The 18,749-nt window shown below is 52.0% G+C and overlaps 2 protein-coding genes across 2 annotated transcripts in view; one reads left to right on the forward strand and one right to left on the reverse strand.

Moving 5' to 3' along the window:
* The first annotated feature begins 9,265 nt into the window (after nt 1-9,265).
* Nucleotides 9,266-16,570, forward strand: LOC120239724 (leukocyte immunoglobulin-like receptor subfamily A member 3). Its single transcript, XM_039244179.1, is given in 12 exon segments — nt 9,266-9,610; nt 9,828-9,863; nt 10,029-10,313; nt 10,458-10,757; nt 10,984-11,265; nt 11,546-11,845; nt 12,766-12,801; nt 13,698-13,814; nt 14,196-14,238; nt 14,315-14,358; nt 14,567-14,619; nt 15,330-16,570. Coding segments are annotated over 12 exon segments (1,740 nt in total). The 5' UTR covers nt 9,266-9,561; the 3' UTR covers nt 15,525-16,570.
* The window catches only part of RPS9 (ribosomal protein S9), a 6,113-nt gene continuing 3,924 nt past the window's right edge, over nt 16,561-18,749 (reverse strand). Inside the window, exons 4-5 of the mRNA XM_039244214.1 lie at nt 17,690-17,876; nt 16,561-16,820 (exon numbers count right to left, since the gene is read on the reverse strand). Coding sequence (XP_039100145.1) covers nt 16,643-16,820; nt 17,690-17,876 — 365 coding nt within the window. The 3' untranslated portion in view covers nt 16,561-16,642. The remainder of the gene's footprint in view (nt 16,821-17,689; nt 17,877-18,749) is intronic.

Below are 18,749 nucleotides of genomic sequence, written 5' to 3' on the forward strand. Positions count from 1 at the left end.
AGTTTGACTTCCTCTTTGCCAGTAATTTAGTATTTTAAAGGATATTAAGGTTATTTCTTCTTGAACGAATCTTGGTAGTTTGTGACTTTCTGGAATTGGTCCATTCAAGGACATAGAGGTTGTTATGCCAAGTGAAATAAGTCAGATCAAGAGAGACAAATATGACTCTACTCATAAGTAGAATTCAAAAGAAACAAACAAACAGCAGAATTAGACCTATAAATACAGAGAACAAACTCTTGGTTGCCAGCAGGGAGGAGGATGGAGGAATGGGCAAAATGGGGGAAGGGGAGTGGGAGATACAGGATTCCAGTTGTGGAGGGAGTCACAGGAATACAATGCACTGCACAGCGAATATGGTCAATGATACTGTAATAGCAATGTGATGGGGCAGAGAGTAGTTGTTTTTTGTTTTGTTTTTTTTTAGTGTAGATTAGTATATTTATTTTCTTCTTTTTTTTTTTTTACAAATAGTTTATTGTCAAATTGGTTTCCATATAACACCCAGCGCTCATCCCCACAAGTGCCCTCCTCCATGCCCATCTCCCCCCTCCACCCAACATCCATCAATCCTCAGTTAGTTTCTCAGCATTCAAGAGTCTCTCATGGTTTGCCTCTCTCCCTTTCCACAACAATTTACCCCCTTCTTCTCCCCCATGGTCCTCAGTTAAGTTCCTCCTAATCCTCCTATATGTGCAAACATGTGATATTTGTCCTTCTCTGCCTGACTTATTTCGCTACACATAACACCCTCAAGGTCCATCCATGTTGCTACACATGGCCAGATTTCATTGTTTCTCATTGCCATGGAGTATTCTATGGTATAGATAAACCACATCTTCTTGATCCATTCATCTGTTGATGGACACTTAGGCTCTTTCCATGTTTTAGCTATTGTTGAGAGTGCTGCTATGAACAGAGAGTAGTTATAATTTGGTGAACACAGTACAACGTATAAACCTGTCAAATCACTAAGTTGTACACCTAAAATTAGTGTAACATTTTGTGTCAATTATATTTTAAAAAAAAGGAGTTGGACCATTCAAGCTGCCAAATTTTGGGGCACAGAGTCTGCAGTGTTCTCTTATATTCTATTAATGTCAGTGTGGTTTGTAGTGATACCGCATCACTACAAGTTGTATCTTCCATTTTTTATGATTAGCCTGGCTAGACATTGTCAATTTTATTGGTCTTTTTAAAGAATCAGCAGTGGGTTTCATTGATTTTTGTTACTGTTTTTCTATTTTCAGACTCACTGATTTCTTCCCTTTATCATGCTCACTTTGGGGTGAGTTGTTCTTCTTTTCCTTGTGTTTTAAGATGGAAGCTTAGGTTACTGACTAGAAACTGTCTTTTTTTTTTTTTTTTCTAGGAGAGAGACAGAGAGAAAGCGTGAGCAGGGGAGGGCCAGAGAGAGGAGGAGTCACAGACTGAAACAGGCTCCAGGCTCTGAGCTGGCAGTCAGCACAGAGCCCGACGCGGGGCTCGAACCCACGAACAGCGAGATCATGACCCAAGCGAAAGTCGGACGCTTAACCGACTAAGCCACCCAGGCGCCCCTGTCTTTTTTTTTCAATATGAGCACTTATTGCTCGTACTTTCCTCCTAAACACGTTAACTGCATCCCACAAAGTTTAGTATGCTGTTTTAATTTTCATTCAATTCAAAATATTTTCCAATTTTCCTTGAGCTCCTCTTTGCCCCATGAATTGTTTAGAAGTGTGTTGTTGGATTTCCAAATAGCTGAAGATTTTCCAGATTATCTTTTTAAAACATTTTTAGAATTTTTTATTTTAGAGAGAGAGAGCATGAGTGGGGAAGAGGGACAGAGAGAGATGGAGAGAAGGCGAGAAAGAATCTCAAGCAGGCTCCAACTTAGCACTGAGCCCAACATGGGGCATAATCCCACAACCCTGGGGTCACACGGTGAGCTGAATCAAAGAGTCGGGCATTCAATCAACTGAGCCACTCAGATGTTCCCAGATTATCTTTCTAGTAATAGATTTTAACTTAAATTCCATTAGAGTCTGAAAAGAAGTGATGTAGGATATTCCTTCTTTTAAATAACTTGAGCTTTTTTTTTTTTTTTTGTATCCAAGGATATGAACTGTCTTGGCCAATATTCCATGTATACTTGAAAAGACTATGTATTTTGCTGTTGGTTGAGTTCTCTGTGTCAATTAGGTCAAGTTGGTTGATAGAGTAGCTAAGGTTTTCTATATCCTTGCTGACTTGCTCTTTGCTCTATCAATTACCAAGGGAGTCCCTGACCATGTTGTTGATTTACCTATTTGTCCTCTTTTTTTCATTTTTTAATGTTTTTTTTTTTTTTTTAATTTCAAGGAGAGAGAGAGAGAGAGACAGCATGAGCAGGGGAGGGTCAGAGGGAGAGGGAGTCACAGACTCTGAAACAGGCTCCAGGCTCTGAGCTGGCAGTCAGCACAGAGCCCGACGCGGGGCTCGAACCCACGAACCACGAGATCATGACCTAAGCGAAAGTCGGACGCTTAACCAACTAAGCCACCCAGGCGCCCCTGTCCTCTCATTTTTGACAGTTTTTGCTTTCTGTGTTTTGAAGCTCTGTGGTTTTGCGCATACATGTTTAGGATTCCTATGTCTTCTTCGTGAACTGACACTTTTTATCCCTGATAGCTTTCTTGTTCAAAAGCCTACTTGATCTGGTATTTTTTACTGTATTGTCTTGGAGAGTATGGCCACTTTGGTAGATAGAAATCCGCTGTTTCCTCCTCCCAATTACCAAAGACATCCACACCCTAGTCCCTGAGACCTGTGAGCATGTTATCTTACAGGCCAGAGGGACTTTGCAAATGTGACTAAATAAAGTACCTGATTATTTGGATGACCCCAATGTATTCACAGGCTTCTTGTTAGAGGGAGGCCAAAGGGTCAGAGCCAATGGTAGGGGGTATGAGGACAGAAACAAGAAGCTGCAGTGATGGAAGGAAGGGGTTGGTAGCCTGCCTCCGGAAGCTGGAAAGGCAAGGGGACAGATTCTCACTGCAGAGCTACCAAAAGCAAGGAGCACTGTTGATGCCTTGGCATTAGCCCAGTGGTTTTGTACTTGTGACTTCCAGAACCGTAAGACAAATCTTTGTTGCTGAAAGTCACCAAGTGTGTGGCAATTTGTTATAGCAATCATAGGAACCTAACACACCTACTTAAGCTTAACCTCTGATTAATGTTTGAAAAATATATTTTTTATCCTTTTACTTCCTGTAGACTGCACATGGTTGGGTCATAGTGGTGTTAATCCAGTCCTATACTCTCTGCCATTTAGTTGTGCTTTCACCATTTACATTTAATATAATTATTGATAAGGTTGATTTTAGGTTTATCATTTTACTGTTTGCTCTTCAGTTTTCCCTCTCTTGCCTTCCTTTGCCTTTTAGGTATATTTTTAAGATTTCATTTTTTTAAATTAATTAACTTTTTAAGTAGGCTCCACACGCAGCATGGAGCCCAATGTTGGGCTTAACTTCAAGACCCCTGAGATCAAGACCTGAGCTGAGGTCAAGAGTCAAATACTTAACTGACTGAGGCACCTAAATCTATCTGTCTGTCTATCTATCTATTTTTAAGTAGGCTCCACACCCAGGGTGGAGCCCAATGTGGGGCTTGAACTCAAGATCCTAAGATCAAGACCTGAGCTGTGATCGAGGTCCTTACCTGATGCTTAAATGACTGAGCTACCCAGGCACCCCTAAGTATTCCATTTTATCTATTGGTGTTTTAACTGTAACTCTGTATGTTGTTTTTAAAGTAGCTGTTGTAGGTGTTATACAAACCTAATTTCACAGAGTCTACATAGAGTTAATATTTCACCTCTTTCAGAGACACAAAGAAATCTTACAAGTGTACAGGGCCTTCACCCTCACCCTCCTATGCTGCAGGTGTTGTATGTATTACACCTACATTCATCCAAAGTCCCCCAGACAACGTTATTGGCTTTGCTTTCAACAGTCATACGTGTTAATGAATGTAAGAAGAGAGAAATATGCTAGTACATTTGCCTAGATATCTACCTTGTTTGCTCTTCTTTTTCATGAACTTCCCAGTTTCCTTCTAGAATTAATTCCTTTCTGCCTGAAGAACTTATCATTTCTTGTGGAGCAGACCTGTTGGTCACAAATTCTTCCCATGTTCCTTCCTATAAAAATGACTTTATTTTGCTTTCATTCCTTTAAAAAAAATTATCTAGAGAGAGAGAGGGAAGAAGACAGAATGAGTTGGGGCGGGGGGTGGAGTGGGAGAGAATCCCAGGAAGGCCCTGCACTAGCAGAGCCCAACATGGGGCTCAATCCCATGAACCATGAGCCAAAATCAAGAGTCAGATGCTTAACTGACGGAACCTCCCAGGAATGCCATTCCTGAAGAATATATCCATAAGAATTCCAGGTTGGCTGTCTCAGAACTTTATTTTTTATTTTTATTTTTTTAAATATTTTTTTATTTATTTCTAGGAGAGAGAGAGACAGTGTGAGCAGGGGAGGGTCAGAGAGAGAGGGAGTCACAGACTGAAAACAGGCTCCAGGCTCTGAGCTGGCAGTCAGCACAGATCCCGACGCGGGGCTTGAATCCACAAACCGCGAGATCATGACCTGAGCGAAAGTCGGACGCTTAACCGACTAAGCCACCCAGGAGCCCCTGTCTCAGAACTTTAAAGTCTTCTGACCATGATGGTTTCTGACATGAAATATGTAATCATTCAAATTTCCCTCTTTATGTAAAGTGGCATTTTTCTCTATTTTTTTCCTTTTTTGTTTTTGACTAGTTGAATTATGATTATTTTTAAAAAATTTTAATGTTTTATTTATTTCTGAGAGACGGAAAGAGACAGCGTGAGCAGGGGAGGATCAGAGAGAGAGGTAGACACAGAATCAGAAACAGGCTCCAGGCTCTGAGCTGTCAGCACAGAGCCTGACGCGGGGCTTGAACCCAGAAACCGTGAGATCATGACCTGCACTGAAGTCAGACACTTAACCAAGTGAGCCACCCAGGCGCCCCTGAATTATGATTATGATGTGTGTGGCCATGGTTCTTAAAGCTCATCCTATTTTACATTTGCTGAGCATCTTAGACATTGTACATGTCAATGTATGACTTTCAACAAATCTGTGGAATGCACAGCTCTTTACTTCTTCAAACTTTTTTCTTCATTGATATCATTCTCTTTTTGCTGGCAGATTGATTACATACAATTGACTCACAAATCCCTGAATCTGTGTTCACTTTTAAATTTTTATCTTTTATTAAAAATCCTTTTTAATATTTTTTTAAATTTATTTATTTTGAGAAAGAACACGCGAGAGAGGGAGAGGGGTAGAGAGAGAGGAAGAGAGAATCCCAAGCACGCTAAGCTCAGAGTGGAGTCTGACTTGACTCCGTCCCACAACAGCAACACCAGGACCTGAGTCAATATCAAGAATCAGACACTTAACTTACTGAACCACCCAGGCACCCCTACAAATTAAAAAATTTATTTTAGAGAGAGAGAGTGCAAACGGGGGAGAGAGGCAGAAAGAGAGAGAGAGAATCCCAAGTAGGCTCCACCCTCAGCATGGAGCCTGACTCAGGGCTTGATCCCATGATCCTAGGATCATGACCTGAGCTGAAATCAAGAGTTAGAGGCTCAACTGACTGAGCCACTCGGGCACCCCTGCATTCATTTTTTTAAATCTTTTTTTTTCACCTACTGTTCAGATTGCATTTCCCTTGTTCTGTCTTCAAGTTCATGGACCCCTGTTTCTGTCATCTTCATCCTGCCATTAGACCAATGAATTGTTTATTTCAGTTACTTAATTTTTTCCTAAAATATCCTTTCCCTCCCTTATAATTTCTATGCTGAGAGAAGTCTATTTTTTTCCATTTATTGCAAGAGTGTTTGCCCTTATTTCATGAAAATTGATCATAAAAAAAAGGCTTTTGACAGTTGGTCAGGTCAGGGTTGGTGTCTGTTGATTATTTTTTCCTTTGAGTGTTACTCAGACCTTCTTGTTTCTTTGAATTTTACATCAGACAGCACTGGGTTCTGGTACAATCCTCTGGGGAGGGTGTGTGTGTGTGTGTTTGAGCAGGTTACCAACCGGCTCGGGTACCGACAGTGTGGCCTGCTTTCGAGGATGCAGCTCCCAGTTACAGTTCAGCTTTCACGGCCCATCTGCCCATTTCTCCGGTTTCACTTCCCAAACCCCTTAACAATGACACCTGATTACCGCCACTTCATCATTCTCTCGTCTCCTCCACTAAAACAAAGGACAGACGTGTCTTGGGACCTGGTTATTCTGTTCTCCATGTCTCAGATTTTATCCTTCTGATTTCTATTTTTATGACGTCCAGCTGCATTCTGGGATACCTCTGGAGTTTTGTTTTCCAGTTCCCCAATTTTCTGATCTGCTATCTTCTATTATGGAAGAGATCTTTTGGGTCCCTTCATTCAATTAATGAGTTTTGATCAATGAAATTTCCTTAGGGAGCATCTCTTTTTTTCCGCTGAACGACTCTTCTTATATCATGACTGTCTCATCTTCCTCTAGCTGAAGACCTAAAGCATGCTTATTTTTAAGTCTCTTTCCAATTTCCAAATTCTCTCCCTTGCCTTGGTTGGGAAAACTCTCAGTGACTGGGTCTGTACTCTATTTTTCATGGCACAGTTGATTGCATACGCTTGGTCACTTTGCCACTGACCCCACCCCTTCACAGAAGTTATCACCCCCATTTTCCTGTGTTGTGAAGTCCTCAACAAGTGACCAGCATGCAATTGCTTCAGACTCACGATCTGGAGGTGTCCCAAACTCAGTGTTCTGCTTAGGGTTCTAGCGGTGCATGGATCACTCAAAACTGAGCTCCAAGCTACGTGTAGATATACACTGATAGCTGCCCATACTGTCGTGTCTAGGCATGACCTCAGGTCAGTGAGTGGGGATACGGCAGCCCCCACTCGGACAGGCAGCAGGCCCAGAGCTCCTGGCCTCACACCGGGAGCCCGCATCTCCTCTGGGGCTGTGCCACCTGTCTCCACACGGACACAGCAAACCAGGTCCTGGGGCCCGTCCCTAGGACGTACTGCCAAGCCCATCAGCACTGGTCTCTGCTTACGTCTAGGGGTCCACGCTGCATTTCTGGCTCCGGTTCGTTTTCACTGTGGCCATGTATCTTACGACCTTTATCCAGCATTTCAGGGTGTTTGGAGTGGATGCTGGCTGTGGCCTTCAACTGGCCCTGTGATATGAACTCTGGCACGGCAGTCACCTCAACGCTGACAAGCCGCACACGGAACTGCCCCAGACGTAGCCCAGAGCTCTGTGTGTCAGGAACCACAGCACTCCTGGCGGAGAGGCCACTACCTCATCACTATGAGGAACAGAAGGCTCAGAAAGGGGAAGTGTGTGCTGATGACTGACAGTGTTTCAGCTTCAATTAAGTCTCTGAATTGCCTCCAGCGCGTGCCCCTACTCAGTGCCTGGAGGAGGGGCACGCAGTATGGGGTGGAAAGGCTGTCCCATGGAGGGGACGGGGCCCTGAGGGGGCAGAAATGACTCAGAGGTTCTGAAGGAAGGTGGTGAGGAGAAGATGGTGGTGACTTACAGGAACAAGGAAGTCAGGGAAGGGAAGTGTTGGGGGTAAAGAAAATCCACAAAACCAGGGCACGAGGAAGGGCTGCCTTCTGAGAAATGACCGTCTGTCTTCGATGGGCTCCCGATGCCCCCCCTCCCTGGGTCGTCCTCCCCGGGGCGGCCGCACTGGCTCCTCCAGGCACTAGACAGGGGGTGAACAGCCTTCGCCCCCCTGCGCTCACGTCCAGTCACCAGATGCACAGCACCACGCCCCTTGAGACACTTAACAACGGCTGAGCCATCGCAACACTCAGGGAGCCCGCGTGCATCGCCTCGCCAGCCTCCCTCCTGCTCCTCCCACCATCTCCGCGGGACCCTTCCAATCACCCTGCCTGGTCCCATCCTGTGTGAGGCTCAAAGCGCTCCCACGCTCTCCTTCACAAAGGTCCATGTTGCACCATCTCATCTTCGAGGCTGTGACTATCGGGCCGGCGCTAAAGCCAGCAGCCCCGGCCAACCAAACACCTCCCGAGCACACACAAACCGGGCTACTTAACAATTCCGTGCCTTCTGCCCGGCTGGCCCGTCAGCCAGTCTGAACCTGGCCAACTCCTCTCCGACCTGCCAGACTGGGAAGCCACCTGCTTTGTCGCACTCAACTGTGAATGTGTTTTGTGTCAGATTCCTGTGAGGCTTCAATGAAAAACCACATAAACAACTTAAAATACTGATCAACACACGATCCGAGGGGCAGATGGAGTGCTGGGGTCTCACTAATGATTATCAATACAGCTAATTATTAACAGAGCCCTCCCGCATTTTATTTCCTACAGTGTCAGTCTTTTCCACGCAGAAATCCATTCATGCTGTCTGGGGGCTAAAGCCTTCCCGCTGCTTTAAAGATGAACTCTCTGAAGCTGGCCCAATTATCAAACTCCTGTGTGACAAGGCCCTGGCTTCCTCCTGATTGCTCTCAATTCTGAGAGCAGCTCAAGATCTTTCTGGCCAAGGATGTCCCCCATCCCATTTCCGCTGACCCCTGGTTCCTGTCTTCTGTCCCTCCATCCCCCAGAAGGACCACGGGTTGTATGATGTCTACCTGTTATCGAATCTCATGGTTCCCTCTTTTTTCTTTTTGCTTTTTTTAATGTATATTTATTTCTGAGAGACAGAGAGACAAAGAGAGAGACAGAACATAAGTGGGGGAGGGTCAGAGAGAGAGGGGGACACGGAATCAGAAGCAGCTCCAGGCTCTTGAGCTGTCAGCACAGAACCCAACGCGGGGCTTGAACTCAAACTGTGAGATCATGACCTGAGCTGAAGCCGGATGCCCAAATGACTGAGCCCCCCAGGTGCCCCCTCCCCTGTTTTCTTTTAGTGCCAACCTGGCACAGTCTTGTAAGACTGAAACAGAATTGTTTCCCACCTAAATGTTTGTACTGTCTGTTGTCACTAATCAGAGCCCCATGAGTCCAGGGAAGGAAGGAGTCCGGCGCCCTCACCAGGGCCTGGAGTCATGATTGGACATGGTAACTACTCAGTAAACACTGAGTGACTGACAGGAAGGTGAAAGGAAGGAAGAAACTTTGCATTTACGGGACTCAGGAAAGGGAAGTGTCTCACCCAGATCTCACAGCCTCTGTAAGGGGCACAGGCAGAACCAGAACTGAAATTGGACCGGCCCCCAGCCCCGGCCCTCCCTCCCTCCCCCGTGTCCCAGAGCAGAGTCCCTCCCTGGACTGGGCTTGGTGGGGAGCGGGCAGGGTGTGTGGGGTCTGGTGAGACTCACATCTGGTCTGAAAGGTCACGGGGCCTCTGCTGTCGGGCCTCCCTTCAGGGAGAGCACAGCGGGGCCCTGCAGGGCTCTTCCCCTTCCTGGGAGGCCCCTCATGTGACGGGGAACACGGAGCCCGGGCTGTCACACCCCGCGCATGTGTCTGTCCTACAGGCTCTGAGGACTCTGCAAGCTGTCTGCACCGCCGGGACCATGGGAGGCAGCATCAGGACCCCGACCCTCACTGCCCTTCTGTGCCTCGGTGAGCTTTCTGGCAAGAGGAGGGATGGGGTCGGCCTCCCTCCTGCCTCTGCAGGTCCTGGTCTCAGACCCCAGGACTAGGGGACACACTGGGGGCAGGACTTCTGGGGGAGGAGAGTGCTCAGCTCAGACTGGCCCCAGTGGTCAGTGGACCTGACCAGGCCTGGAGCAGCTACATGGGGGAGGGGGGGGCACTCTCACAGGGAACTCTCTTCCAGGGCTGTGTCGGGACCCGTGGGGCCAGGTACAGGCAAGTGAGTGCTCCCCAGACTCCCTGTTTCCACCCAACAACCCGCAGGGCAGCTGGGGTCACAGAGGGTCTGGGCTGATGGCGACCAGTCCGGGAGGGGAATTGGGGTGACAGGTGGGAAACAAGGGAGAAGGCCACGCTCCTAATTCCTCATCTGATTCCTTTCCAGGGTCCCCCTCCAGACCCTCCATCTGGGCTGACCCCAGCCCCAACGTCACCAACTGGAGCCCTGTGACCATCTGGTGTCAGGCGCCTTGGCAGGCTGATGTCTTCTATCTGTATAGAGAGAGGGCCTCTAGACACATGTCCATGGAGATCTCACAGGATTCCAGCAACAAGGCCAGTTTCTCCCTTGAACTCGCAAGCCAGCATGATGCAGGGAGATACCAGTGTCAGTATCACAGCCGGAACGGCTGGTCAGAGGGGAGTGACTTCCTGACCATGGTGGTGACAGGTAAGGTGGGAGCTGCCCCCCGCCCCGGGGCCCCTCCTCCAGGTGGAAGGGAACAGAGTGTGGCCTGAGGGGGACCCTCGCTCACAGTCCACACTGGGGTACAGGGGCGATGGCCCCTGTAACACTGACCCTCCTTCTCCTCAGGAGTGTACCCAGCACCCTCCCTCTAGGCCATCCCAGGCCCCATGGTGGCCTCAGGAGGGAACGTGTCCCTTTCCTGTAGCTCACAGATCCCACGGCAGACCTTCCGTCTGCTGAAGGAGGGGGGAGCTGACGCGCCCCGACACCTGGAATTGAAGTTCCCTCGTGAGAAGAGGCAGGCGCTCTTCACTGTGGGCCCTGTGAGCCCCTCCCACGGGGGGACCTACAGGTGCTACGTTTCTCCAGCTTCCTACCCGTACACGTGGTCACTCCCCAGTGAGCCCCTGCACCTTCAGGTCACAGGTGAGGGGGCCCCACCCTGCCCCATCTATTTCTGGGCCCCAAATGACTGACCTAAGCCATGTGCCCAGTGGAGCCCTGGGGGTGATGGGGGCTGAGTGACACTGGTCTTCTGAAGTCAGGCCACAGATGGGAGCCGTGGAGGGGGGACCCACGAGAGCCTCACCTCACACCCCTGGGCCAATGTGGGGTGTGCGTCCCCCCGGTACCACCGTCCCCTCCCGTGCAGGCGCCTACAGGGAGCCCACCCTCTCAGCCCAGCCGGGCTCGCTGGTGCAGCCTGGAGACAACCTGACCCTCCAGTGTCACTCGGAGGCCAGATCTGACACTTTCGCTCTGACAAAGGACGAGGGGCTCACACCTCTCATGCGTCTAGATGGGCAGCCCAGCCCCGACTTCCCCCTGGGCCCAGTGAGCAGCTCCCACGGGGGCCGGTACAGATGCTATGGTGGACACAACCTCTCCTCCACGTGGTCGGCCCCCAGTGCCCCCCTGGACATCCTGGTCACGGGTGAGGCACCCACTCCCCATATGTGTCTACTCAGGGTGCTGGGACAGTGGTCACCCCTGGGGGTGACGGGGTCCAGGCAGAGGGTCAGGAGCAGAGGCTGAGCTGGGGCTTAGAAGGGGACAGTGCGGGCCAGGGAGACAAAGGACACCCATCCGAGAGGCAAGAGGAAATGAGAGGGGGTCACCCAGACCCCAGGAGAAAGCACAGTAGTCCCCCAGCTCAGGGTCCAGGGCGTGTGAGGAGGGGCGGATCTGTACAGGTCATGCATTTACTCCCACAGGACTGCTCAGGAAACCATCCCTCTCGGCCCAGCCGGGGCCCCTAGTGTCCTGGGGAGAGAACGTGACCCTGGAATGTCATTCTGAAATCTGGTTCGATACCTTCTACCTGTCCAAGGAGGGGTCACCTGCTCCTCCCCAGCACATTCATCTGCAGGACACAGCTGCACCTTATCAGGTCAACTTCAGCTTTAGTCCTGTGACCTCAGACCATGAGGGGAACTACAGGTGCTACGGCTCACAGAGCACCTCCCCCTACGTGTTGTCACAGCCCAGTGACCCCCTGGAGCTGCTGGTCTCAGGTGAGGGGCCCCAGCCCTGTGTCGTCATGCCCAGAGAGTCCTGTCAACAGGGAAGTGTTAGGCTGGGACGGGAGTGAGGGCATCACAGAAGGAGGGGAGCCGGTGAGCGCCTGGGCGGCTTGGTCAGTTAAGGGTCTGACTTCAGCTCAGATCATGATCTCACAGCTGGTGAAGTTAAGCCCTGCGTTGGGCTCTGTGCTGACAGCTCAGAGCCTGGAGCCTGCTTCACAATCTGTCTCCCTCTCTCTCTGCTCCTCCCCTTGTCTTTCTCCCTCTCTCTCAAAAATAAATAAACCATTGGGGCACCGGGGTGGCTCAGTCGGTTAAGTGTCCAACTTCAGCTCAGGTCATGATCTCACACTTCGTGGGTTCAAGCCCCGTGTCGGACTCTGTGCTGACAGCTCAGAGCCTAGAGTCTGTTCAGATTCTGTGTCTCCCTCTCTCTCTGACCCTCCCCTGCTCACGCTGTCTCTCTCTCTCTCAAAATAAATAAAAAACATTAAAAATTAAAAAAAACATAATAAATATTAAAAATAAAAGAAGGGGGAGCAGCCAGAAGGGTAGATGGGAACCCCGGCTCTCAGAGAGACGGTTGGGCACCTCCTTCCCTGCCTCCCACCTGCCCGCCGAGGCCCTGACGGAAGGAGGACTAAGGCCCAGCACCCATCCCCTCCAGTCTCCAGTCCGAGGTGTTCCTTACCCACAGACACCAACACGAGGGTGGGGGACTAGCAGAGGCTTGGATCCTGGGGGACCAAGATCACCATCTCTGCATGGCTTGTGTCAGGGTGACCCCAGGGTTCTGGGGGCTCTGAGTCTGGACCAGATGCAGAGGGAAAGGTTGGCTCCCACCTGGGGAAGGAGCGCCCTGAAGTGGGGAGCACAGAGCACCACCCTTACCTCCCTGTCCTGGTCCCCAGGAGGTTCTGAGGATGCACCAGTCACCCCATGGAGGGGTAAGTGGGGTCTCTGTGGGGGGTTGCGGGTGGGAGGAGCTCCGTCTAGGCTTGCCTCAGCCTCTTCCTGAGATTATGACCTGAGAAGCTCCTTCTCACTGGGCCAAGTCCTCCAATTGCAAAGGGCAAGAAGGTGGCTGGCCTGTGTGCGGGGTGGGGCGGGGCCGTGGGCACACACAGGAGGTAATGGAGTTAACCCCCCCAGACGGCAACGGTGGCTCAGCCTGAGAGCGGCTGTGCAGTGGGGGAAAGAGCAAGGCTTGGAAGTCACAGCCCCAGGTTCAGACCCCAGCTCTGCTTCTCCCCAGCTGTGGGATCCTGGACAAGTCCGTCCCTCTCCGAGCCCCATGGCTAACAGTGAACACAGCAGGCCTCTGGCCGCCTCCCTCAGGGCCACTGTGAGATTCGGGTGAACGCGCTCAGGGCTCTGGAAGGGCAGAGCCCTCTGCCTGCCCCTGCAGAAGCACATGCACACAGCACATCCACACAGGCCACCGCAGGGGGTGTCAGGCCTGTGCACGGCGGGAGACGGATCTGGGCTTGGAGGGGGTGGGGACTGGGTTTGGTGGACAGGTCTGCGCTCTGGTGTTCTGCTTGGGTGTGGGGGTGGTTAGGGGACAGCGTGAAAAAAAGTCCAAAATCCCAGCAGGGAACCCACAGCCCGGGTTCCAGTCCCAGCCCTGCCGCCTCCATGCTGGGCCACCTGGGACACATGATCAGCCTCCCTGTGCCTCAGTTTCCTGTCTGTGGAGTGGGTGAGCGGGGCGACAGTCCCCTGCTACGTAATCCTTGACAAGGTCGGAGGTGAATGCCCAGAGCCCCGCACGTGCCTGGCACACAGTAGGCGCTCAGCTAAACCGCATCACCGGCTCATTCGCGGTGTGCCTGTGCCCAAGGTCTCACCTGGTACCTGTACGTCCTCATCGGGGCCGCGGGGGCCTTGGTGCTGCTGCTCTGCCTCCTGGTCGTCCTCCTCGTCCGTCGCCGGCGTCGGGGCAAAGGCAGGAAGCTGGGTGAGAAGGGACGGGGTGACCAGCCCCAGGGGGTGGTGACTCTCCCGTGGGTGAGGGTGGCTCAGGGTACCAGCCAGAGGGACACCAGACGTGGGAAAGGCCAGCGTAGAAAAACTCCAGCATCGCCCAGTGAGAAAGTCTGGAGAGGAGTACATGTGAGCATACGTGTAAATATTTTAATTTTTTGCCTTCTCAAATTTGTGAAATGCTTGAGAACACATCCGAGTTTTGTTTTTTATCATTTAGAACTGCTTCCTTTAGAATTCTATATGGTGACGGGAGGGGATTATAATCTTTCCAGTTCTGAGACCCTCAGTTTAAGGCAGGCCCAGGGGAGGGTTCCAGGGTGGGGAGCCGGAGGCTGATTCCAACTTCCCGCAGCAGCCGCAGTCCCAGCGCCTGAGGACAAAGGCCTGCATGAGAGGTAAGACCTCGCCGAGAACCCACTCCCCCCAGCCGGTGGGCCCTCACTGCCCCTAACAGCCCTGTCTCCTCCCCAGCTCCGGTCCCAGTGCCGCCAACGCTGCCCAGGATGAGAACTTGTGTAAGGGGAAGCTTGGGGCCACCCTGGGAGGAGGCGGGCCCAGGGAACGTGGTGGGCAGGGAGGCGGGGACGGTGGCAGAGGGTTCTGGGCTTGGGCGTGAGACCAAGAGACTGGGGGACCAGAGACTGACCCTCTCTGGGCTCCTGCCATTTAAGATCTCAAGGGATCTTGGCAAGAGATGGGACCACCTTGTTCTGTCCCCACCAGATGCCGTCATGAAAGACATAGAGCCTGAAGGGGACAGACAGCTGGACAGCCAGGTGGGCTCCCCGTGGTCCTGACCAGGGCACCCGTCTCCCTGTTCATGTGGTAAATCCAGCGAACACTCCACCAGGCAGCCGGCAGCCTCTGCCTTCTGAAAGCACGCCCACCGCTCTCTGGGTGGCTGCAACCCCAGGGCCCTTAGTCTCTTCTGATGCTGAGCTGTTGGACACTCAGGTCAAGGGGGCAGAGCTGGAGTTTAGGGCTGTCTGTGCCCTGCACAAAGGGCTGAAATCCAGGCCCTGGGCCAGTAGAGGCCCAGAGAAGGCACCTCCTAAAATCCAGAGTGGTCCTACAGCTTAGCTTAGTCCTCGGCTTTGTCTTTCTGCATCTGTCCCACCCATGGCCATGGCTGTTCACATGATTCACCCTGGCCAACAGGCTGAACCCCCCGTGGGGGCACGAATGGCCTGTCCGCCCACATTGAAGGCCCACGCTCAATTCCTACCTCCAGCCTCGTCCTCCCCCAGCACTAGATTCCAGTGGTCACCCATCCATGTACCCGCTCCGTGTCCGGGCCACAGGCATTTTGACGTCAAGTCCTCCTTCCCCACAGATAACAGGCTCAGGGAGAGCAAGACTGGGCTCAAGACCACCCCTCACTGTGTCTAACAAGGCCCTTAGACCCCCAGGGGGCGCATCCTCCCCTCCCTAGGCCTCAGGCTTTCTTCTGCCCCAGCCATGTGCCTTCCTTCTCCTTCTGCTCCAGGCTGTGGTTTCTGAAGACCCTCAAGATGGGACCTATGCCCAGATCAACTGCTTCGTTTCTGAAGACCCTCAAGATGTGACCTATGCCCAGCTCAATTGCTTGACCCTCAGGCGGGAGACCAGCGGACCCCCTTCCTCCCAAACAGAGGACCCCCCAGTAGAGCCCAGTGTGTATGTGTCTCTGGCCATCCGCTAGCCCAGGCAGGACCCACATCCCACACTCCAGGGGTCTGGAAGGTCTCCTGCAGGAGCCTGGACGGCAGAGGAGCTGCCCAGCGAATGCTACCTGACCCTAGGCAGCCTGGAGACGAGACAACTACTGGGACCCGGTGGAAACTTCTAGAAATTCCCATTACACAGCTCATCTTACAGTTCCTATAAAGGGACCCTGCCCACTACAAGGATTCCACCCTAAGTGCCAAGACCACGAATTAGTAAGTGCCAACATGGGGTGGGGGAAGGGCAGGGCCTACCAACCAGCACTAGGATGCAAGGACTCAGGACCTTCCACAGGCTCCATGGCAGGCAGGCAGCCTCCCAGGACCCCAGGGCCATCACTGAAGCTGGGCCCTTTCAAGGGAGCGGAGCCCAAAGCCACAGGACTGACTCATGCAGCAGCTGCAGCCCAGGAGCCATTGCTCAATGCCAAGGGCCTCTCATTTCCTGAGACCAAGGCCCTTCTTCCCCCTCCCAAAGTAGAGGAAAGGGAAGCCCAGCTCCCTCCTGGCCAGGAGTGTTCAGACTCCAGATGCAAGGGGAGGGGAATGGAGCACCTTGAATGTCCCTTCCCACAGGCCACTAATTAGGACTTACCCACCTCTCAACCACACCAAAAGGAGCTGAGCCTGTGGATCCTCTCAAAGACTCCCTACCAAAAACCAACTACACTAGTTCATCTCCACCAGGGACCCCAGTTTCAGCTCTCTGCTCCCACCCCAATGTTAACCCCTGACCTTCACTTGCTACTTCCTGTTTGAAAAGGATTCCACCCCACCCCAATGCAAATAGCTGGCTTGGCAACACTGGTCTCCCCACAGAGATCAAGTGGGGTGTAGTTCCCCTGCCCCAACAAGGACCAACAGCTGGTAGGCTCCCCAGGCCCCTTTAAACAAAGGCAATGCTCCAAGTGTGAACTTGCTAGTTTGAGAAAGCCTGGTGAGGGAGCCAGCCTGGGCTTTTTCCCACCACAGAAACCTGTGTTCAGAGAAGGGAGACAAACCAATAAACACCAGTTCCAAAGGATTGATTCTGTTTTATTTTCCAACTAGAAAACTAGGCAATCCAGGGGCCCAGGGGGGAATGGGTGCGGTGGGCTCAATCCTCCTCCTCATCATCTCCGGCTCCAGCCCCACCCTGGCCCTTCTTGGCATTCTTCCTCTTCACGCGACCAGGGCGTCCGCCCCCGTATGGAGAGCGGAGGGAGAAGTCGATGTGCTTCTGGGAGTCCAGGCGGACAATGAAGGACGGGATGTTCACCACCTGCTTTCGGACCCTGGAGGGGGGATGGCAGGTGAGGGGATGGGGGACAGGACGCCAGCAAGATTCGAGACCCTACTCTCTGCTTGGACTCTGCATTTGGTAGAGTGGGTGCTGCCACCACCGTGACCCCACAGCACCCATGTGATCAGAAGAGTGTCAGCATCAGAGAGGACTTTCCGGTTTGTGTCTTACAGAAACAGAGACATTCACAAGGAGCCCCCACATGTGACCACAAAGTAAGGAGGTGACAATGGCAGCAATTCCAGGATCTGATCTTTAAACCTCAACTGTGCCAGCCGCTGAGCTTCAGCATCTAAAGTGCAGCTTCACAGTCCTAGCCGCCACCCAAGCCCATGTTCTCCGGAATCTAATGAAGGGCAAACAGAGCACTCAGAAGACCCTTCTGCCCTGAAAGCTGCCACCTGGAGCTGGCCACCCCCCCCCAACCCTGTGGTCCCCACAGTCACTTGAGCATCAAACCAGACTGAGCTTACCGAGTTAACATAGACATTGCGCAAGAACACAACAGCCACCAGGTGTGGGCCCAACAGACAGCTGGACCCACGAACCCACTCAAGCCAGCTGAGGCCCAACAACCTCTCAGCTGGGCTCACCCAGAGTGGTTACCTGTCCAGCTGCCTGCAGGCCTGTAGAAGCCTTCACAAGGTGTACGGCTCAGGCCGCAGTGACCCTTGCGCTGGGCTAGGGGGAGAATAAAGCTGTCCCCAGCACCCCATGAGCTCTTTGCTGAGGTCAATCTGTACCCTCAAGGTGTTCACACCTGTCACCTCCAAGGTCTGTACAGGAGGTAAGGACAGTAAACTCAGGAAGGGCAACCAGAAGGATGGGGTGTGGGAGTGACTCCAGGAGCCGAGGTGGTACCTGATATGGCGCTGGCGGATCAGCACACGGGCATGGTGGATGGACTTGGCCAAGCCCAGCTTGAAGACCTGGGTCTGCAGGCGCCTCTCTAAGAAATCTTCAATCTTCAGGCCCAAGATGTAATCCAGCTTCATCTTGCCCTCGTCCAGCACCCCAATGCGCACAAGTCGCCGCAGCAGAGCGTTACCTGTAAGGGAAGGAAGCACACATTCAGGTTTCTGGGCCACTTCGGAGCTCTCTACCATGGAGGTGGGACTGAGCGGAAATGATGTAGGATCCAACAGTGGCCACGGTGTGACTCCCACAATCGTCACGGCCACACTTGTCTTACCACGGAGGGCAGGTGACCACACACCACTTTGTTCTCTAGAACAAGGAGCAGACCCTTCCTGAGTCATCAGAGAATCCCAGAAGAAGACTTAACACCCCCCACAAAAGACTAAGGGCTGCTGTTGCTAACCATTATTCCCACAATGAAGCACAGTGGTCAAGACCTAACCTGCTAAAGTCAAGAAACCATTACTGTCAGTCAAATCTGAGGCTCAGCCACCTTCCCTGAAAATACAGGGCTGTCAGCACCTAGATTCTAGGCCCTAGAGAAGCCTCAGACTTGGCATGGTAAAGAATAGGTCATTTGCTCATCATCCTATCTGTGGTTTCTTGCTGAGAAATTATGGTGTGTTCATGCCGACAATTCATGGCACGCTGTCATGACCTTCTGCCGGTGACCCCCAGGTATACGCCTTGCAACTTGCCCACAGCTCCTGACCACTCCATGGTGGCCAGTCCTTAGGATCCTGGGGGGCAAACCCTGCCCCAGGGTTCACCGCTAAATAACACCCTGACACTGGGGGAAAAACCCAACTTTGTTTTTCATTAAAAAGGATGAGTTTCGGGGCGCCTGGGTGGCTTAGTCGGTTAAGCGTCCGACTTTCGCTTGGGTCACGATCTCGCGGTTCGTGGGTTCGAGCCCCGCGTCGGGCTCTGTGCTGACTGCCAGCTCAGAGCCTGGAGCCTGTTTCAGTCTGTGACTCCCTCTCTCTCTGACCCTCCCCTGCTC

The sequence above is a fragment of the Hyaena hyaena genome, unplaced genomic scaffold, assembly GCF_003009895.1.
Source record: "Hyaena hyaena isolate Hyena2069 unplaced genomic scaffold, ASM300989v1 scaffold_235, whole genome shotgun sequence".
NCBI classification, from domain to species: domain Eukaryota; kingdom Metazoa; phylum Chordata; class Mammalia; order Carnivora; family Hyaenidae; genus Hyaena; species Hyaena hyaena.